This window comes from Labrus mixtus, chromosome 6 (genome assembly GCF_963584025.1).
Source record: "Labrus mixtus chromosome 6, fLabMix1.1, whole genome shotgun sequence".
Classification (NCBI taxonomy): domain Eukaryota; kingdom Metazoa; phylum Chordata; class Actinopteri; order Labriformes; family Labridae; genus Labrus; species Labrus mixtus.
Window position 1 is genome coordinate 25,322,695 of NC_083617.1, and position 19,577 is coordinate 25,342,271.

A 19,577-nucleotide genomic window follows, 5' to 3' on the forward strand; every position below is an offset into this window, starting at 1 on the left:
TGACATCACACGTTACCGTTCCTTTGAGCTGTTTGACGTCAGGTTGTGATCCCTAACCACTTCCTGTTTCTGACCTTCCATCTACCAGAAGCTCCTTACTGTATTTCAAAATAAAAGCATTGAATTCAAACAGGAAGTAAAGTACCATTGGCTTAAGACAGGTGAACATTCAAAATAAAAGCTTTGAAACTTTTTAGAAATGCTAAATAATGGAACATGCGATTAAAATGAGCAATCGAACTGAAGGCAGCAGTCGACCGGATACCTGAGTTAAAATGAATGTTTTTGTCTATGATGTTTGGTGGCTCTGAGAGGAGCAGTGTATGTCTGTTTCTGGCTGAACTGACTGAAACTTGTAGGTATTATTAGTTGTCGATACGCCTACACTCCCCCCTCAGCACTGCTTTCTATCATGTGTGTGTGTGTGTGTGTGTGTGTGTGTGCGTGTAAGCGTGTGTGCGTGTAAGTGTGTGTGTGTGTTGGGCTAAGCCTCAGCCCTGCTTCAGACCATAAAGATGTGATTGATGTGTGTGTGGAGTGTGCTCAGTCAGCTGCTGTCAGTCAGTCCGAGGTGTGCCAAAGCAGGAAAAGGCTCTGAATGAACTTCTGATTGAATAATGTGCACTTAGTGAAAAGGCTGCAGATTGTTAACGTGCAGACAAAGCCGTCCTGATGCACAGAGCTCAAAACATCACGCAGAGTGTGCACTGTACGACTTTTTGTATTATGAATACTTTTACTAAACCATGAATGGACCACGCTGAGTCTCACGTTAAGCATTCGAGTGGCAGCAAACTAAACAGAAAATAAACAGAAAGTGTCTGCTCCATATGTGACGATGCTGACCTTTGTTAACCCGTTAAATCTGCCCCACATGTTGTGAATCCACTTTTAACCCTTTAGAGGATTAGAGGAGACCCTGTTGTAACAGAGCTAACGTGTGGACATGTTGATCTTTGAGTCTTGTCTCGGTCTCGCCTTGCCTTGGTCTTGACTGGGTCTCGATCCCTAAATGTCTTGGTCTTGTCTCGGTCTCTGAGCACTCCGGTCTCGGGTATGTCTTGGCCCTGGTTAGTCTGGCCTTGACTACGACCCTGCCTTAAATCTCAGTCTGTTCTGCAGCTGCTGCTACAAACGACCTGCTTTGCATGCTCTTTGCATACAGTTGAGACGGACTACTTTGTCATGAAGTTGCAAATCAAGTTGCTCGTATACATCCATCAGGCTGCAGAGCATCTGTCTGAAACATGTTCCCTTCAGCCACCGCTTTAAACTTTCTCTGTAGACGTACTTGTTGATGTTCGTCTTGATTTCTAATACTTGTTTTGGATGCATTTACTTTGAACTAAGTGTGAAACTTCATGATGTAAATGAACATGTGCGATTGATGTATGAGGTGTTAACTGTATCAGAGCGCTGTGTAGTCCAATGCAAATGTCTTACTGGGATAATAAAGTCCTCACTTCTGGGCCTCCGTACATGTGTGGTGGTGACTGTGTCTCCTCTGACTGGATTTTACTGTTCTGCTTTGTTCTGGCAGCGCAGCAGGTGAGTTTAGGAGTGAAAAAATTCAGTGGTTGGACGCTATTCAAACCGGCTAATATGACGGGTGTGGACGTAGCAGCAAAGAAGAGAAAATATAATCACAGTGAGACGAAACACCAATCACCAAGAATTATTTTACGTACTGAAAATACATTTAAAATCATCGTTGTTAGACTAGCAGTTCAACGCTGCTCGCTGCCTTCAATGCGACATTGCACAGCCTGACTTCATATTTTCTCTCGTCTTAAATAGTGATCGTGATAAAACCTTGTGTTGGCTTTTACCCATGGATATGGAGTTGGTCTGCTTCCTGTTGGACAGACAGGTGACAAACACCGGCTGTTAGCTTGCGCTAGCGTGTGTTAGCTTGCAGTGTAGGTAGAAGCAGTAAACGTACACACTACATCCTGCAGTCAGTGTGAGCTTCTGGTGGACGATGAGCTCAGGAGGAGGGCCCAGTTTCAATGTTGTGTTTACAAACTGCAACGAAAACTTCTACTGACTCCACCTTTACATTTTCTTTAAAAAGTCTAAAAGTTCACTCGATGTGATGCGTAGTTCTGCGTCAGAGAGGATTTTTGCCTTCTACATTTGACACATCTGTAATGGACTGATTAATTTTTTTTGTCTTACATGATAAATTATACATGTAGCTCGTTCGTTTTAGCTGCAGCTCAAAGGTTGACGCAAACTCAGCTCGCCTCGATGATGGCACTCGATGGAAATTTAAGGGATCACCAAAGCGAGCACCTGCCCAGTATAAAGTTCTGTACCTGACCTACTTACATATTAATGCACCTGTTGTGTTGATGACATCATTACCTTATTATTTAATTAGTGACCCCTAACAAAGTGTACAATCAATTTTTTATCCAGAACTTTTTCTTGTAATGGGACATTTTTATTACATCTTAAACTTATTTATCTGTAGACAATAAATATGTATGATTACTTTCCACCTTTTTCTGTATTAACTGGATTTCTCGACAGGATGTTAAGACGTGTAGGTATTTGAATCAGGAGCTGCAGGAGTCACAGCTCAGATTGATTCATGCTCCAGTCTCTAATCAATCAGTGTGAATCTTTTCATCACATCAGAGATCGCCGACATCCAATCTTTAATACATGGTCCAATAGCAGCTCATATATCTGACAACTGATCCTCAGTGTGTGTGTGTGTGTGTGTGTGTGTGTGTGTGTGTGTGTGTGTGTGTGTGTGGTCGTCCTTATTAGATGACTGATTCTGTCTTTGAATCAGTCAGACAGGTGGGCAAACCTAATTTAGGAACGACCTCTGTAACCTCCAGCTCCCCGACTCCCCCACATCTGGGGGGAGGTCACATAAGGAGAGCTTGTAATAAAAAAAGTGAGGAGGCATTTGGAGCGAGAGACACTTAAAAAAAGAGAGAGAGGAAGCAGAAGAATACACGAGGATAAAGAGAGAGAAAGAGAGAGACATAATCTGTTTGCTCAAAATGATGAGGACGTTCATTTAAACATTTTGGAAAGATAAAGTTCTCACTGAATCATCTCCTCCCCTCAGACCTCCAGCGTCGAGCTTTTGTGTGTGTGTGTGTGTGTGTGTGTGTGTGTGTGTGTGTGTGTGTGTGTGTGTGTGTGTGTGTGTGTGTGTGTGTGTGTGTGTGTGTGTGTGTGTGTGTGTGTGTGTGTGTGTGTGTGTGTGTGTGTGTGTGTGGGAGCACACCTCAGACAGCATGGCATACTGCCCCCTCCTGGCCATGCCGATAGTGAGCAGGTCGTACACAGAGGTGGCATCCTGCAGGCTGGTCTTACGAGCTTCGGCCTGGTCCGGCAGACGACTGATCACGGCCTCGCCGCTCGCCTGGTAGAGGACAAAATCTGAGTGATGAAGAAGAGGAGGGGGAGGAGGACGGTGGGAGAGGAGGAAGGGGGGGAAGCAGAAGGAAGTGGAGGAGGAGGAGAAGGAGAAGAGGAAAGGGAGACAAGGAAAAGGAGGCAGAGGAAGTGGTAAAGGAGCAAGAGGAGAAGGAGGGAGAAGAGAAAAGGACCACAGGGGGAAAAGGAGGAGGATTAGTAGGAACAAGTAGGAGAGAGGGAAAGGAGGAAGGGAAGGCGGGGGGGGGGGGTACAAGAAGGAGGAGGACCATCAAGAGGAGGAGGGAAAAGGTTGAGAAGGAGAGGAGAAGGGGATGAGGTAGAAAAGAAGGGGGTACAAGACGAGGATGAGAAGATGAAGGAAGATGATGAGGAGGAAGAGGTGAAACAAGGATGGGGAGGAAAATAGGATGAGGAGGAGAAAGAGGGTGGAAGGGGAGGAAAACTAAGAATGGAATAGAGCCTATTTTTTGGGTTTGTGTTCAAGGCTGATAATGTGCAGTCAACGGGGAGAAGGAAGAAAAGAAAGTCTGTGTACATGCATATGTGTGTTTGTGTGTGTGTTTGTGTGTGTGTGTGTGTTTGTGTGTGTGTGTGTGTGTGTCTCTCACCATGGACTCTGTGATGAGCAGCAGCAGCACAGCCTCCTCCACCACGTCCTGAGGACAGAAGCAACTGCAGGGACACAAGAAACAAGAAGTAAAACCACAATTAGGAAGTCTATTCCTCACAAAAACACACACACACACACACACACACACACACACACACACACACACACACACACACACACACACACACACACACACACACACACACAGGACTGAATGTGGGTTGTCAGATTGCTGCAGGTGTCCAGTTTCTCTTTGTGGTGCTGTAACACAACACGGACCACACCGGGTATATCACTACACAGCACTGGCTCAGATGTCACACACACACATACACACGCGCGCGCACACACACACGCATATACATGCACGCGCACACACACACACACACACACCTGCAGGCTCCTCCCTCTCCTTTATCACTTTCTTCTTCTCTGTTTTTTGGACACGATTTGTAAGAAGAGAAATCTGATGATTAAACTCTGGAACACAGTGAGGTACACTCTCTCTCTCTCCCTCGGGGCGAGCGCTCCTCTTCCTCCTCTCTCTAATCTCAGACATGGATTTAGATCTTCCTGTATGATAGCGCGAGCTCGATTAGTCGTGTTTGGATGTGACAAGTACAGCTCTCAGGGCCTCAGAGTGCAGGAATCCTGCAAACACTGGAACAAAATGCAGATAAAGCTCCATGTGCCGATGCAGATAATGAGTCTGTCATGTCAGGAATGTGCAGTTTATTTTCCTGCTCATGTGGTGTTATGTTTCAATCCGTCACTTTATGTTGTATCATGGTCGATTCTGATGCACGACATAACGTCTCTCTGGATATTTTTGAACATTTTACACACTGCCCTTCTTGCACATTTCTCCACAACCATTAACACTCTATTCATGCACAAAGGAAGGAAGGAAGGAAGGAAGAGGAAGAAATGTAAGATAAGGAGGAAGAGGAGGAGAAGAAGGAATGGGAGAAGGAGGAGGATAATAAAAGAGAGGAGGAGGAAGAATAGCAAGGAAAAGGAGAAGAGAAAAGGGAGATGCAAAAGATAGAACATGAGGATAAAGGGGAACGAGGGAGGAGAAAGAGAATGAAAAGAAGGCAGAGGAGGAAGAGGAGAAGGAGGAGGCTGAAGGGGAGCACAGGGAGAAGGTTGATGATGAGGAAAAAGGAGGAAGAGGGGAAGGGAGGTGAAGTTGAAGGAAAAACAGGAGGAGGGAGGAAGAAAAGGAAGGAAGGGAGAGGAGGAGCGAGGCAGGAAGGAAGGGAAAGGATGAGGGAGGAAGAGAATGAGGGAAGGAAGAGGAGGGAGGAAGAGAAGGAAGGAAGGAAGAGGAGGGAGGAAGAGAAAGAAGGAAGGAAGGGAGAGGAAGAAGAGTAGTAAAAGAAAGCATTGAGGATGAAGAGGAGAAAAAGAAAAACAAGAGAATGAGGAAGAAAAGCAAGGAAAAGGAGAAGGGGTGAAGGAAGAGGAGGAAAATGGGGAACAAAGGAGGGGGAAGAGAAGGCAGAGGAGGGGGAGAAGGAGGAAAAGGAAGATATGGGAAGCCTTTAGCATAAAATGTACAATTTAGAAAATTTGGACAAAGTGCTACATTTGTCAGTCTGATAGGATCCCGGAAAAAACTGATACAAGACGGGATGAAAGTGCAACTTAAATAAACTAACACCTCGAGGGCAACAGAATAATGGATAAAGGAGGATCAATTAAAACATGAAAATGAATCAAACAGAACAGACCCCTCTGTGCTGTATCTCTGCGGGGGTTTCACGGTGGGGTAGATGGCATCTTTGGAGGCGGCGGCCCCCTCCCTGTGGAGCCAGGCTGTGGGCGGGGGTCCCAGCGGGGGCCAGTAGCTGTCCACACTGACGGAGCTCAGCAGCACCTCTGCTAGCTTCCTGGCTGCAGACTGAGAGGAGACACCAATGTGCAGAATATCTATCAGGATCATTTATCATACGACGTGAACACAAAAATAAAAAAAAGTTACCTGAAGGATTTAAGGAGAAATTATTTCAATGAGACCCGCTTAAATAATAATTCTAAACAAATATCAAAACAAAGAAACAGGACCTTCTGTTGTAGCATATTTAAAGGAGCAGTATGTAACTCTGACTCCTAGTGTTTAAAATGGGTACTGCAGTCCAAATTCTAAACATTGTAGAGAGCTGTCTCCCCCCGCCCCCTCCTCTCTAGAGTGGATGCTCACACAGGTTGCCATGTGGTGGACCCTGAAGCTTCAGTGTTTATCCAGCTCTGCATCGGTCTGTAAACCTTTCTGTGTTCTAACCTCTCTCCATTTTTCAAAAGCATCTCCAATATTGATCCTAGTTTGAGCACGTTTCTGCTCGTGGAGCTTATTAGAAACATGCAGAGGCTTTTTAGGTCGGGTACAATCACTTCTATCTGAACCAGTTCTCTTGCCCGCTTCCATCACTGCAACACCTGTTGGTATTTATTTATGTTAATGCAGAAACCATTTGGAGTAGAGAGATGATTAACAAGTTTAAGCTTCACACAAAACCCTTAGATCCTTCATCTGGTGGTTGTGAGGCGCTCTGTGACTGTTTATACAAATATCATTCATATTTTTTAAAATGATTACCTTCCTGAAGCTCTGAGACCCTCGAGACTCCACCACCCTGAGCACCCGACGCAGCTGGTGTGAACCCTGTGCAAGATGACTAACACACACCCACACACACACACACACACACACACACACACACACACACACACACACACACACACACACACACACACACACATTATGCCTGTGAGTCATATGAGTAAACAGTAATGTAAATGTGTGTTTAAATGATTATTATTAGATTATTCTGCCTCTGTGGGATTTGTTCTGTTTTCTTTGGTTGAGCTGCAGGTGCATGCCAGTGATTGGACGGGAGTCGATGCCGCAAGATTTGAGATGGAACTGCAAAAGCCGACACGCCCCCTGCCTTCTTCTTCCACTTCCAACGTGACCATCGAGATAGTTTGGGTTTTTGATGAGGATTTTTTTGTTGTTTATTTGGCCTGTGCTCTCTATGAAGTGTGTTTAATGAGATAATAAATAAATATTTGTGGACTGCAGACTCGTTTGTTTTTGGATCATCATAGGGAGTAAGGAAGGAGAGGCTCACTTCAGTGCTGCGTCTGGTTTCCCTTGCTCCCTTGCACATAACAGTTTAAATATAAGATTCATCAGAAAAGTTTTTAAAGCTGTCTTCGGTGAAATTAAATCTTTATAGACACACGTTAGACTCTGTCAGTTTTGGTGCCTTACAAACTGGACACAGAGTGACAGAGGCTGCTTCTCTGAGTCAAAGAGCAACGCTGACACCTGCTGGTCAGATGATTGAATTACAAATATGTTTCAATGAGGTGAGTTTCTCCTTTATTTCCTCTCGTCCTCACTTTGTTTAAAAGACCGCGATCAACAGATTTCCAGGTCCTGTCCCTCACAGAGAAGACAAATGAGCAAACACTGCAGCTATTAAACAAAGTGCAGACCCAGAGACGAGGTCTTTAAACAAACGTAGATGAATTAGACAAACATCAGGAGCACAAAGATAAATCTACCACCTCAAAAACATCTCCAGACTCCGGCCATCACTCACAGACCCTGGTGCAGAATCTCTCATCTAGCCTTCATCACTTCTCGTCTGAATAAATGAGTCCATGCCAGGGGTAACAGGCTCCAGTATGTGCAGAACTCAGATGCCAGGGTTCTCACCCACACTAAGACCTGGCAGCACATCACCCCCATCCTCACCCACCTTCACTGGCTCCGGGTCAAGTCCTGCATCACATCAAAAATCCTCCTCCTCTCCTACACATCTCAGCACGGTCTCTTCCCCCCTCAGTACCTTTCTGACCTCCTCCATCCCTACAATCTGACCCTGAACCTCTGACCCTCTGACCCTGGTTTGCTCTCAATTCCCCCACACAAACCTGCAGAGCCTTCAGGGTGGCAGCCCCCACAATCTGGAAGTCTCTCCCAGCAGTTATCCTCAATTCACCATACTTTGACATGTTCAAAAAACGTATGCCAGCCCACCTGTTCACCTCAGCTAATGGACTTAGTTAATTGTGTTGTTTTATTTATCATCCTATTTCTCCCTCCAGACAAAGAAATTATTTCTTCAGCGTCTTCCTTTAACTAAACAGCTGATGTTGTGTTTATGAAAGAACCTGAAGAATGCCTAAAGAAACTGAGTTCTCTCTATCATTGTCCTTTATGTTTATTTATAACCCGCTGCAGTAACCCTGCTCCCCACTCTTTAAGCTGCAGCTCAGTGTTTGTCTTCTGTATGTCTGCAGACTTTCACTTCTGCTGTGTCTTGTTTATAAATCTCTCCGAGGTCCGGCTCCTTCTTGTCAGTGTACATACATGCACGAACATGTGCGTCAGTTTTTATAAGAGGATTTGTTCTGATTTGATTCGATTCTCCAGGCAATTCATTAAAATATGGATTCAATACGGTTTGATTCAATTCTGTCCGAGCTACGTGATGTTTTTCATGCTAATTAGAGTTTGGTGGAATTTTGTTTTTGAAAACAGTTTTTGACAGGAATTAATTGTTTATAAAATGTTTTTAAAGTTGATATTGGACCTTTTAAATGAGGAGGGAACATGTTGACATTATACCCTAAACAGGCAACGTATCCTGGGAGATACAGACTGTAAATGGGAAAACAAAGGTCATATTTTAGGGGAAAAAAATCATGAAGCTATGATATTGTAGACCCGATACAATAGAGAACAGCAACTCATTAACTTTCAAAAATATTTATACATCCCCATTACAGGGTTAAAGTCTTTGTCTCACTTTGACAGATTGAAATACATTTTCTTACGAACAGAAATCTGTTAGTAATAAGTTCTGCTAAAACTTAAAATAAAGTATTCCACTCCCTAAAGATGAACAGATAAAAGACAGTTTTAAAGGGGACATATTATGTACAGTGTTTTTAAACATATATTTGGTAACCTGAGTGTCTACTGACCCACAAAATGTGAAATAAACCCATCCAGTCCTTTGTTTGTGGTCTGCATAAGTCTTACATCTTACTTACATCAAAAAAATCCCCTCCCCTCCCCTGATATCTCCACCCATGGACTCCACCCCCAGCCTAGAGCAAAACTTCTGCGCAGGTCGGCCCTTTTTATTCTCGCTACAGAGGAGTGATGTCTACCGGGAAAACTCAGGGGGGGGGGGGGGCTCATTAAAGAGACACACACACCAAAACGGAGCGTTCTGAGAGAGCTGGTTTATACAGGGTCACAAACCTCCTCTGGTGCTTGAGTCATGTTATATTTTGACCAAAGCACAGCACAGATGTTTCATTTAGACCACAGGGGACTGTTTGAAAAGGTGGAGAAGGGGGATCATATGTCCTCTTTAACTATAATAGGAGAAAAACACTTTGATAGAGGTCTGTGTGCCTGCTGTGCTCAGATAGGAGAGACGTGTTGTTTGGCACGATAATTCTGCTCTTTATGCCATTTCTTAAGAATGTGTCTAAAGATGCTCAGGTTTTATTTTCACCAGGTTAATTTAGGATATTAGGCAGGCAGACACTGTGTTTCAGTGTGTGTGTGTGTGTGTGTGTGTGTGTGTGTGTGTGTGTGTGTGTGTGTGTGTGTCTCACCCTCTCTGCAGCAGACACAGGTACGCGCTCTGTAACGCGGCCTGCACGAAGTAGCCCAGGTCGATGTCGGGAGGGGGAGGGAGAAGACTGGATTTGGGGGTCTTAGAGTGGGGGGTCGATGCAGTCTGAAAATAAAGTTTGCATTTAAGTCTGACATACACACACTCATCGAGACACACACACACACACATTTGTCCTCTTCTGCAGGTGTAAATAAAAACGCACCTTGTCGAGCTCCTGCAGGTAGGAGAGCGCGGCGTCGCAGGCTCTCAGGAAACAGGACAGACTCTCCTCCTCCCTCTCTGACAGACGGACACGAGATATTGAAGAGACCGCCTGGTGGTCCAGAGACAGACCTGAACCACAGAGAGACCTGAACATGACTCTGAACCACAGAGAGACCTGAACATGACTCTGAACCACAGAGAGACTTGAACATGACTCTGAACCACAGAGAGACCTGAACATGACTCTGAACCACAAGAAGACCTGAACATGACTCTGAACCACAAGAAGACCTGAACATGACTCTGAACCACAGAGAGACCTGAACACGACTCTGAACCACAGAGAGACCTGAACATGACTCTGAACCACAGAGAGACCTGAACACGACTCTGAACCACAAGAAGACCTGAACATGGCTCTGAACCACAGAGAGACCTGAACATGACTCTGAACCACAGAGAGACCTGAACATGACTCTGAACCACAAGAAGACCTGAACATGACTCTGAACCACAGAGAGATCTGAACATGACTCTGAACCACAAGAAGACCTGAACATGACTCTGAACCACAGAGAGACCTGAACACGACTCTGAACCACAGAGAGACCTGAACATGACTCTGAACCACAGAGAGACCTGAACACGACTCTGAACCACAAGAAGACCTGAACATGGCTCTGAACCACAGAGAGACCTGAACATGACTCTGAACCACAGAGAGACCTGAACATGACTCTGAACCACAAGAAGACCTGAACATGACTCTGAACCACAGAGAGACCTGAACATGACTCTGAACCACAAGAAGACCTGAACATGACTCTGAACCACAAGAAGACCTGAACATGACTCTGAACCACAGAGAGATCTGAACATGACTCTGAACCACAAGAAGACCTGAACATGACTCTGAACCACAAGAAGACCTGAACATGACTCTGAACCACAGAGAGACCTGAACATGACTCTGAACCACAGAGAGACCTGAGCATGACTCTGAACCACAGAGAGACCTGAACATGACTCTGAACCACAGAGAGACCTGAACATGACTCTGAACCACAGAGAGACCTGAGCATGACTCTGAACCACAGAGAGACTTGAACATGACTCTGAACCACAAGAAGACCTGAACATGACTCTGAACCACAAGAAGACCTGAACATGACTCTGAACCACAGAGAGACCTGAACATGACTCTGAACCACAAGAAGACCTGAACATGACTCTGAACCACAAGAAGACCTGAACATGACTCTGAACCACAGAGAGACCTGAACATGACTCTGAACCACAGAGAGTGGTCACATACATGTTACATGTTTACAGCCTGATGCAAAAAATGTATTAGGTCTGAATAGCTCATCTTATGTTCTTTATCAGCACACTCTAGACCGAGGGTGATGTTTTCAAAATAACTTGTTTATTATATGAAGGTTAAAAGTGATGCATAATGGGGAGCTCGGCTGATACGGCTGCAAAGAGGGGGGATGTTGCAGCTGTTTGCCAGGAGGCTTAAAGCTTAACTTTTGGTTTGTGTTGATTTTGGCGCCCCCTGTGGACAAAGCAGTACCTCTTATCTTTTCGCTGATGTTGTTATATGTGCAAGTAGCGTTTTTAACAATAATGTCTCTAAAAAGTCTGCATCTGCAGCATGCTGCTTGTCACTTTGTCTGACACTCAAATCCCCTGCGGTGTTTTCAGAAATTAAAATCATCTTTATACAAAAGGTCAATCTTCCTGCTGATGGTCTTCTTTGTTCTTTTACATCAAATAGAGGCATCAATCTGAATTGCAGCCTCTTTCATAATCAGCCCACAGGAGGATACAACCCACTGATGATGTGTATAAACGTCTTAGATTAAATAAAATCAACTCAACTCATTTAACAGATCCTACATTTCTTCTCATTTCTCTCATGCTCTCTCTCTGTGTTGTCCTACTGTTTCTGAGGAGACGGACGCTCGGCTGACTGATGATCAGAGCGGAAGAGGAGAGCAGGTCGGTCCTGGTCCAGATGCCTGATCAGGAGTCTGTTTGAGACTTATTGATTCAGATAAACTGAACATTTCTGTTCTGCGCGAGGTCTGTGACTGACAGCGGCCTCGGAGCAGACGCCAGCCTGATCAAATAAACAGAGAGCTGCGTACAGACGGGAGGATATCATCGGACAAATATCCACATCTGACTGCAGGCCCATAACAACATACACGAGGTTACAAACATCCCTGAGACAGAGCGATACAAACCCCCAAAGGACCTGACCGAGTTCAGCAACAGAAACATGCAGAGTAAATAAATATGTAATAGTTTAAAGTCCTCGTCAGGGTCATGTGTGATCATCAGGAAACAGGAAATGTAACGACGTGATTATGAGTTTAACACGATTATATAGACCTCTAAGGACCGCAGTGATGATGCTCTGTGGAAGTGACCTTTGACCTTTGATCATTCTGGTGTTTCAGAATGAAAATTAAAGACTGTATCTGTGTGTGTGTGTGTGTGTGTGTGTGTGTGTGTGTGTGTGAGTAACAGCTAATGTTTCCACCGAACATGACTCACAGTTTTTTTTTAGCCATCAGTGTAAAAATCTTGGCAGTTGTAGTGACTGTGTTCCCTTGAGGTCTTTGTGTTGTAACTGAACTCTTAATACAATTTTTACATCATCACTAAAATGTTACCTTATATAAACCTGCAGCCTTTTTGGACATATTTAGGTGTCCATGCCCCATGTATGGAGGCTTTGCTCCTCCAAGCGGGCGGCCCAGGTCCGAATCCCACCCGTGGCTCCTTTCCCGCATGTCATTCCCTACTCTCTCGCTCTCTCCCTGATTTCCGACTCTATCCACTTTCCTATCTCTCCATTAAAGACACAAAAAGCCCAAAAATAAAGCTTAAAAATAAAAGGTAAAGAAAAGCAGGAGGCGTGTCGGGTACCTTTGATGACGAAAGCCTCGGCCAGCAGGCGGAGGTGGTATGTGGGCTGTACATCCTGCGTCAGCTCCTCCAGTCCCACCCTGGCACACATCCCCTGAGCGTCCCGGTACCGACCCTGCACATAGTGGACTTTTCCCATCAGCAGCAGAGCCTCGTTCAGGTACCGAGGCTAGAGGGCGAGAGGAGGAAAGAAAGACAGAAACAACATCAAGTCAGAGATGTGCATAAGAAGCTTCATGAGCTCTGCGTACTTTCTTTATTTAGTTAAAGGAATATTCTGAGCTGCAAAGAGACTGACCGAGAGACGGCCTCTGCTCAGGACCGAGTTGAGGTGTCCTTTGGCTCGGCACAGTTTGGGTTGGGTCTTATCCGTCAGAGGCATGCAGCGCCGTAAGAGGTCCGTGTTTTCCTGCAGGCACTCCTCCAGCAGGGCCTCTGCCATCAGCAGCATCCCGTAGTCATCTGAGAGGGGGGTCAGGATAGAAAAACGGACTTTGTTGGAGTCCGTCTGAGCTCGGGGTCAAACGTCATTATTTTCTGTAGCCAAAGCAAACCTCAGCAAGTCCATAAAAACAACATTTCCCACCGACTTAGGGAGAGAAGCTTCAATATTCCTGACGTCTTTTTTAGAAGCAACAGTTTCCATTTCCCTCCCTCCGTGCTCTCCTGAAATAGATTTCATATTGTAATCACACGATAAGACGAGCTTGTGGTACAGTAAACCGACCTCAGAGTCCAGGAATGAACCTAAGATTCTGTGTACACACACTCCATTAAACCTTCCTGTTTACCTTTGTCCCTCTGTGTGTGTGTGTGTGTGTGTGTGTGTGTGTGTGTGTGTGTGTGTGTGTGTGTGTGTGTGTGTGTGTGTTCTCTGACGCCGTGTTTATGTCCTGATGCTCTTCGTATATCTGCTGTTAGTTTTATCAGCACAGCCAAGGCTAAACTGTGTGTGTGTACGAGGCGGAGTGTAAACAGCAGGACGGTTCTCAGCCCCGAACAACAGAGAGCTCCTCACCACACGAGCTGGAGGCTTTGAACGTTACAAAGAGTCACTCAGGACGTCTACATGAACAGTTCAGTGACATTTAACTGGAATACTGTCTCACTGATGGAAGTACTGCATGAATGACTCCACCTCGGTAGGTCGATATACCACATTTTAGCTCGTTGCTATGGTAACTACCTACGTTGGACCAATAACGCCTCTTACCAAACAAGTTAACGAACGGTGAAAACACGGCCAACTTTAGAGCTGTGCACATTTTTTGCTGACGTGACATAAACTGTCCAAAAAGGTGTGGATCTCACTCTCAAACTCGCCATGTTGGGGGGCGCTGATGGCGCAGTCTGAGTGTTCGCGTCCCATGTACGGAGGCTGTGGTCCTCCAAGCAGGCGGCCCAGGTTCAATCCAGCCTGTGGCTCCTTTCCCACATGTCATTCCCCACTCTCTCTCTCCCTGATTTACGACTCTATCCGCTGTCCTATCTCTCCATTAAAGACACAAAAAGCCCCCCCGCCCCCCAAAACAAAAAACTTGCCATGTTGAAACCGCTGTCTCGCTTTCTTCTGCTGTTCTAGTTCAGGGTTAAAGCCCGCCGTGGAGCATGCTCAGAACGCTGAGGCCAGTTCATGTCCGATTGAGGTGTGTACACATGAAAGAGTAAATCGACCCCATGCTGGATTATCTAGGTGAGTTAGTCCGACTTTGCTAAATGTGGCTTAGTACAATAAATGTTTACTTTGTTTGCCGTCTTCATTTTTGTGGATTCTTCTGTCTTAGCATTCAGTTTTGACGTCTTAACATCTTTTCTTCGCTGTTATCCCCTTTCCTCTCCGTAAACAGATCAGACTCTTTCTGTGGATTTATATCATTTACATTTAGTCATCCAGAATCTGTGATAAAAGCCGTGGCCATAGCCTAGCAACGTGTGCTTTCCTTAGCAACGGTTTGTTCTTCTTGACAGTGATGATCTATCGAGGGGTAGCAGACCGTTGGCATGCATATCTGTCCAATCAGAATCAAGTATCAAACACAGCTGTGTGATGTTTGTATTTCTGCGGTGAATATGTTTTTGTACATTATGTTGCTGCTTTCACTTTAACCTTTAACATTTTGCAGGACTTGTATATTTAAAATGTCTTCTACTGAATGGAGCCAACTCACAAAAGATGTCTCACACCTTTGTACCCACATGTGGAGTGACAATAAACATCTTGATTCTTGAGTTTTGTTGTTGCTGCGTGTACTAATAGCCGGCCAGCTGTCATCCCTTCAGCTTCCTATTGGTGGAATCAAATTCCTTTTCTTTTTTTTTCACCTGCCATCAAATTGTTCCATTTCTTCATAAAGACTGTGGAGCAGAAGCGCTTTAACTCTCCTGATTCACCCTTCTTTCCATGAATGTCGGATCAGCTGATGTGACTCATGCATGCAAACAGTAAGAAACACCACATTTGATTTAACACTTCAGTGCATGTACAAACTGTCCGCCTGCACCATCAGCCAGATATGGGCTCAATAACTGTTGACTTGCAGTAAAGTCACCTGAACCTGTATTTACTCTGAGCGTGCGAGGGGTGGAGGCAGGTGCATTAGTGACTCAGCACAGAAATGCTTTATGAGGCACAGAACGATACGCTTGTTTGCATTTCTTGGAGCTTGTGTGGAAGGATTTCGCCTACACGGATTTCAGCATAAAGTCGTGTTGTTTTTGTAAAGCAGGTGGTATTTTGTCCCCTGGAGGAGGTGGGGGTAACAGTAAGGAGGGCCAAACAACACCTTTGATCCTCTTCCGTTATCATTGAGTGTACTGTAAACTCTCTGGAGACACTTTGACCCCTTTGGGACTGATGGCAGCGATCCTATATGTTTTCTGTTTTTAAATGTGTTCTTATTTGTAGACTAGATCTTGCACAGGAATCTTGTCGACCTGTCTTGCTTTGAGTCCAAAGTCTAACCTGTGCACAGTTCAAAACATCCCTGAAGAAACTTTTTCAGAGTCTTGAAATCGTGGAAAAAAAATCAACTACTGTGCAAAAAGTTGAAAATACAGGAAGCTCTTGTTGCTAAGCACTGCAGGGAAACTCTTTACAGGTTAGAGTTTAGATTTAGTTGAGAGAAACTTACTAAAAGAAAACGTGATCCATAATTTTAGCTTTTTTTCGGTTGTAATGTCATATGCAGTAAACAAATCAATGAGTAGTAAATTTAAACTCTGCACCCTCCTGGAGGTGAACTCCCACCACTCACCGTCCTCGTGGAAACGCGCAGCCTGCATCTGGTCGATGATCGCCGGCATCCTGTCCCACTGACACTCGGCCCGGCAGCGCTCCACCTCCGTCTCCAGCCGGATCTGGCTGAAGGAAACCCGGGCAGCCATCGGAGCTCTGTCCCGGTGGTGGTGAGTGTACTCCCCGGACACGATGGGAGTGACTGCAGACTGAAGGAGAAATAAATGTGTAATCTGACTGAGGAGGAGGAGGAGGAGGAGGAGGAGGACGGGGAGGGGGTGTGCACTATAACTACAATCACAAAGGGTCATTAAACAGAAAGAAAAGCTGAATATGAAAATGCCTTTAAATATTTGAGTGCTTAAACCAAAGTAGAACCGGAAAGTTAACTTTTCTTTGAACTGCTTCATCATGAACTTCATTAAAGTCAATTTAATCCGCCATTTCAGTGCTGTTGACATTTAGGATTTATCATCTCAAATAATGTAAGAGTAGTAATGATGGAAAAATATGACACTATCCAGCGGCGATTCTTGAGTCTGTTGGGGCCCATGGCAAGAATTCATGGGGGGGCCCCTCCAACCAGCAATCATCAACATTTTGTCTGCGAGTTTCTCACCATTTACTCCTCTTCCTCTTTCTCTTTTTTTCTCCACTCTCAGATGGACAATTCCTCTTCATCTCCTCTTTTGACTTTCATTGACAAACGTTGGTTTTCAGAGTAAAAATGCAGGGAGTGCTGTCAGATGGGGCCCCCTTAGGGAGGTTTCCTACTGTCATTGCAAAAATATGCACATTTTCACCCACTGCTAGAGTTTAAAGTTTGTAAGCCCTCAGGGGCCCTCCACTGACCTGGGGCCCCAAGCAGTTGCCAGCCTTACCTATTGACAAACAGCGTGACTCAGTATAAAAAAAGATGATTTAGTATCTTAAATGTCTCGGAATCCTGACTCAGCATCCTCCTAATAAAGATATGTGTAGGAGCTTTTAATTTGTTGTTCGAGTTTAGTTAATAATAATAATGCATTAGACATTTAAAGCACTTTTCTAGGTACTCAAAGACACTTAACAAAAAACAAAGCCTTTGTTTTTTTCAACAACAAAGAATACAAGCTATCTAAAAATAGCGAGTACATAGATAGTATGTTCAAATATTGACAGAGCAGCTCAAAATAATGAGTTTGATCAGAAAATATTGACAGATAAATGAGGATCTCAATTTAACGACTTGGTGAGTCATAACCGAATATCTTTAAAATAATTTTCTTGGCTATCTTAAAGGTCACATATTACGTAAACTACACTTCCACATGTTTCTTTAACACGAATATGTGTCTCTAGTCTGTCTACAAACCCAATGATCAGAAAAGTCCATCCTCGCCGTCTTTTGCCTGCTCCACTTTTCAGAAAACGTGTGCTCAAACAGGCCGTTTGGAGATTTTCCCTTCATGACATCACAAAGGGCAGTAACCCCTCCCCCAGGTGGGTGACACTCCCACAGCTAGGTGTTTGTTCTGCCCTCTGAGTCTGCCTTCTCACTGTAAACAATAGGGCACCCAAGTCCTTCCAGAGAGGGGGCGTGGTCATACACAGCTCATTTACATATTTAAAGGTACAGACACAGAAACAGCCTGTTCTGAGCAGGGCTGAAATAGAGGGGTTTATAGACATGATCAAATACAGGATCAGAGTGGATTTAGAACAAGAAACTTCATACACATGTTTTGGGGAGCTCTGAGACTTATTTACACTGGTTGAAGAGGAGAAAATGTGACCTTTAAAATAATCAGAAAACTTCTCTAAATAACTTAAGAATCGTTATTTTCGTCCATACAGTCAGTAGAACTTACTAAAATACACGCTCATATCACTAAGAGAGATTGTGTGGGTTTCTTAGAAAACGAGTGACAGTTTTTGATCTGTGGCTGCCAGAAGTAAAAGGGAAGCGAGGCGTCGTCCTCCTTCTAAGAAGCCATGTTCTTAATCTTCCCCTCTAACACTTTAACTGGATCAGGTTAAAGGCTTAAGAAGCGACATTTCACAGAAAGCTGCGATCTGCTGCTGCAAAGTGAGCAACCAAAACACACACTATTCATATGGAGAAGGTTCTCTTAAAACATTCGATAGAGTGCCTGTTAAAAGTTTGTATTGCACGAGTCTGTAAGCAGCACATTGAGATGAATGCCTCATATAAAAAGAACTCTTCTGTCAGATGTTGCACTGTGAGAGCTGTATGAAGCACTACAGCGACAAATATACAAGCATCTCCTTTTGAGTTTGAGCTCTAGAAAAGTGGGAGGGGGAAGTACATCTTCACAGGTGGAGGCACGAGCACAGAGGGTAATACAGGGAGAGACGAGGGTCAAAAACTACTGAGCTACTTTATGACAGAAAATCCACCTCGAGCCTCCTGAACAGAGATTTAGCGGCTTCATTTTCTCTCTGGAAGCTGGACATTTCTTTCACACAGATCTCTTCTCCTCCTCCTCAGTGAACTCCAGCACACAAACACAGCGTGCTCCTGCGCTCAGTTTACATTTGACAGCGTCTGCGTCACGCCCCCCCCCCCCCCGCTGACGTCATCAAAGACTCACCGCAAGGTTTTTTTTCCTGTCAAGATAGTTAACCCCGGGGAATAAATGCGAAACCTCTTCTCAGAGAGTTTTATGAACTGAAGATATCTGATGACCTCTGGTTGATTTGAACAAAAATGTACTTCTATTGCTTTTATTTAATTATTTATATTTACTTTTATTGCATTCCTTGTCATTTCAGTTTGAATTTGTGTGATTTGTTTATTTTGTTGTATTGCCTTGTTTACAAAAAAGGCTATTCATGTTTGTATGTCACAATGCCCTGACGTTTGTTATTGACATGTGTCAAAAAAGTAAAACCAAAAGAACACCAGGAAAGTATCCCCTATAGGCCAGGGGTCCCACCAAAGTGATCTGGACCCCAGGGAGGTCGTGAGCCACCAAGATGAGATGGGGGGTCACAAGATGCCTTCCAAAAAATATTATAACTATTTGAAATAGTTCATTTTGCCCATTGTTGTAAAATTATATAACTAAGTAGTTCATTTTGAAATAAAACCAAATGGTGCGCCGCTGCCCTGGTGGTTGGCGCATCTCCAGAGGTTGTGGCCCTCCGGGCTATTGGCCTCCTCTTTGAGGCCAAAATACTCACAAAATGAAGCAGAGGCCTCCTTAAAGAATGAGGGGACTTCAGTGGAGTCTCGTTCAATAGAAGTCTATGAGAAAATGAGTCTGCTCCTCGGTTGATTTTGTGCCCTTAGTAAACATTTTACTTATGAGTTATTGGTCTCAGTCTCTTATTTCTAGTTTCCTTCAATACAGCGTGATATTCATTTCATTTAGAGTCAAATAACCACAAAGCTGTCATGTTGGGTTGGCTTTCAGTTGTTGGCTATTTGTTGGGAGTGATCACAGATTGACATCACAGCACCATTTCTAATCAATCTACTGATAGCCAGCGGAGAATTTGTAAACCA

At 44.4% G+C, this 19,577-nt stretch overlaps 1 protein-coding gene across 2 annotated transcripts in view; it reads right to left on the reverse strand.

Moving 5' to 3' along the window:
* Window positions 1–18,595, reverse strand: part of ttc7a (tetratricopeptide repeat domain 7A) — a 57,675-nt gene extending 39,080 nt beyond the window's left edge. Inside the window, exons 1-10 of one of the 2 annotated variants that reach the window (XM_061040699.1) lie at window positions 18,467–18,591; window positions 16,086–16,275; window positions 13,130–13,293; window positions 12,832–13,000; window positions 9,890–10,020; window positions 9,665–9,789; window positions 6,618–6,696; window positions 5,752–5,921; window positions 4,014–4,077; window positions 3,251–3,388 (exon numbers count right to left, since the gene is read on the reverse strand). In XM_061040699.1, the coding sequence (XP_060896682.1) occupies window positions 3,251–3,388; window positions 4,014–4,077; window positions 5,752–5,921; window positions 6,618–6,696; window positions 9,665–9,789; window positions 9,890–10,020; window positions 12,832–13,000; window positions 13,130–13,293; window positions 16,086–16,275; window positions 18,467–18,523 (1,287 nt within the window). In that variant the 5' untranslated portion in view covers window positions 18,524–18,591. Of the gene's footprint in view, window positions 1–3,250; window positions 3,389–4,013; window positions 4,078–5,751; window positions 5,922–6,617; window positions 6,697–9,664; window positions 9,790–9,889; window positions 10,021–12,831; window positions 13,001–13,129; window positions 13,294–16,085; window positions 16,276–18,466 lie in introns of both variants that reach the window. The other variant, XM_061040701.1, reaches the window with a different exon arrangement.
* Between the last annotated feature and the right edge of the window lie 982 nt (window positions 18,596–19,577).